The sequence below is a fragment of the Galeopterus variegatus genome, unplaced genomic scaffold, assembly GCF_000696425.1.
Source record: "Galeopterus variegatus unplaced genomic scaffold, G_variegatus-3.0.2 Scaffold6604, whole genome shotgun sequence".
Lineage (NCBI taxonomy): Eukaryota > Metazoa > Chordata > Mammalia > Dermoptera > Cynocephalidae > Galeopterus > Galeopterus variegatus.
In genome coordinates, this window is record NW_007732715.1 from 84,977 (window position 1) to 86,532 (window position 1,556).

The 1,556-nt window shown below is 39.6% G+C and overlaps 1 protein-coding gene across 1 annotated transcript in view; it reads right to left on the bottom strand.

Annotated features, from left to right (window-relative positions):
* Window positions 1–1,162, bottom strand: part of LOC103606476 (cell surface glycoprotein CD200 receptor 1-like) — a 12,576-nt gene extending 11,414 nt beyond the window's left edge. The window contains exon 1 of the mRNA XM_008591066.1: window positions 1,114–1,162. Within this exon, the coding sequence (XP_008589288.1) occupies window positions 1,114–1,162 (49 nt within the window). The remainder of the gene's footprint in view (window positions 1–1,113) is intronic.
* Window positions 1,163–1,556: the final 394 nt, after the last annotated feature.

Sequence of the window (1,556 nt, forward strand, 5' to 3'; positions counted from 1 at the left end):
ATAGTGCGCCGCTTGGGAAGCGCGGCGGCGCTCCCGTCCGAGGGTTCGGATCCCACATACAGACCGGCTCCCGCTCACTGGCTGAGCGAGGCGCGGGAGCAACGCCGAGGCTTGCGATCCCGTTGCCGGTCCCCGGTCCGGTGCGGGGGCAACACTGAGGGTTGCGATCCGTTGCCGGACACGGAAAAAAGACAAAAGACAAAAAAAGAAAAAAAGAAATATCTTCTTCTAGAGGAAAAGTAGTGTGCTGTATAAATTTAAAAAAAAGATTTATTTTCTTTCGGTAATTATTTTATAAAAAAAATTTTATTGCAACTGTGAGATTATCAAATGTAGCGTTTGGATGAGTTTTCCTTTATTCCCATTTAGTCACATATACACTTCCAGACAGTTCAGCTGTTAACTTTGCTCACAGATTTTTTCTGTGTGTTCATTCTAATTATCAAGATTAAATATAGAAGTTGACCAATCTCATACATCTTTTTAAGTAAAAATTAAGCTCTACAACCTACGAGCATTTTGCAACACAGAATCTCATACCTCCCATAAAACGACATGATCTGCCTATGACTGATAGGGGTTTGCTGACAGAAGACTAGTAAACCAAACTAGCTGTTACAACACACCTGTAACAAAGGTAAGTGTCAGGAACATCATCATTTTAACATGAGCAGAACCAGCTATGGTGGGGCAAACATCTTATGTGGATGAAGCTTGTTTTTGCTAAACTTTGCATTTAATATCTCTTCTTTCCTGTTTTTGTGTCACCTGTCTCTTCTGTGGTACTCAAGACCTTGCATTTCACAGCCAAATAACAATCACATAACTAGAAGAAGAAAGAGGTAGAACTTTAACACAGATATGAGAGGTAGTTAAACCCATGGTCTTTCCACCACTTGAACTTGGCAAAAATTAAAGATAAGCAAGAACATGACTTGTTTGGGAAACAACTAGAGGTTGGGTCATTCACAGTCCCTCATACCACAGCACTAAGATCACCATATTCTTCAACTAGTCACAAGGCTGCCCTTCACCCAGGTCATTAGCTAATGTTTCTAAGAGTACAACTCTCCATCCTTTCAGTGCCAGCCACTAGATAAGAAAGCATATTACCTTCTGTGAGAATTGTTGAAATGTTCTGTGTTGTCTGTTTTCCATCCATACAGGAATTACTTGAAGCTAGAAAATAGAGACAGAAGAGTAAATGAAACTAATGCTATGTGATAGAGTGGGAGCCACTGTTTCTTCACAAAGTCTTATTCAACATGCTAGACAATCAGTTAATCCTAATTAAAATTAAACAAAAATCATTGCAAAATAGAAATTATATGTTATGCCATAATTAGAGTGAAAAACATGTTAATATCTTGAAAATTACATTTGTAAGCTATTAATCTATGATTTCCTACTTATGAGACACCTCATTTTGTCAACTATTTTTTACAAAACAACCCTGCCTGCACCCTTTCCACCTTCCCCAGCAGGGGGATTGGTCCAGTGTGGCCATTTTACATGAGCTGGTCTGATTATATTCCTTTCACCAGATGCCACCCCTC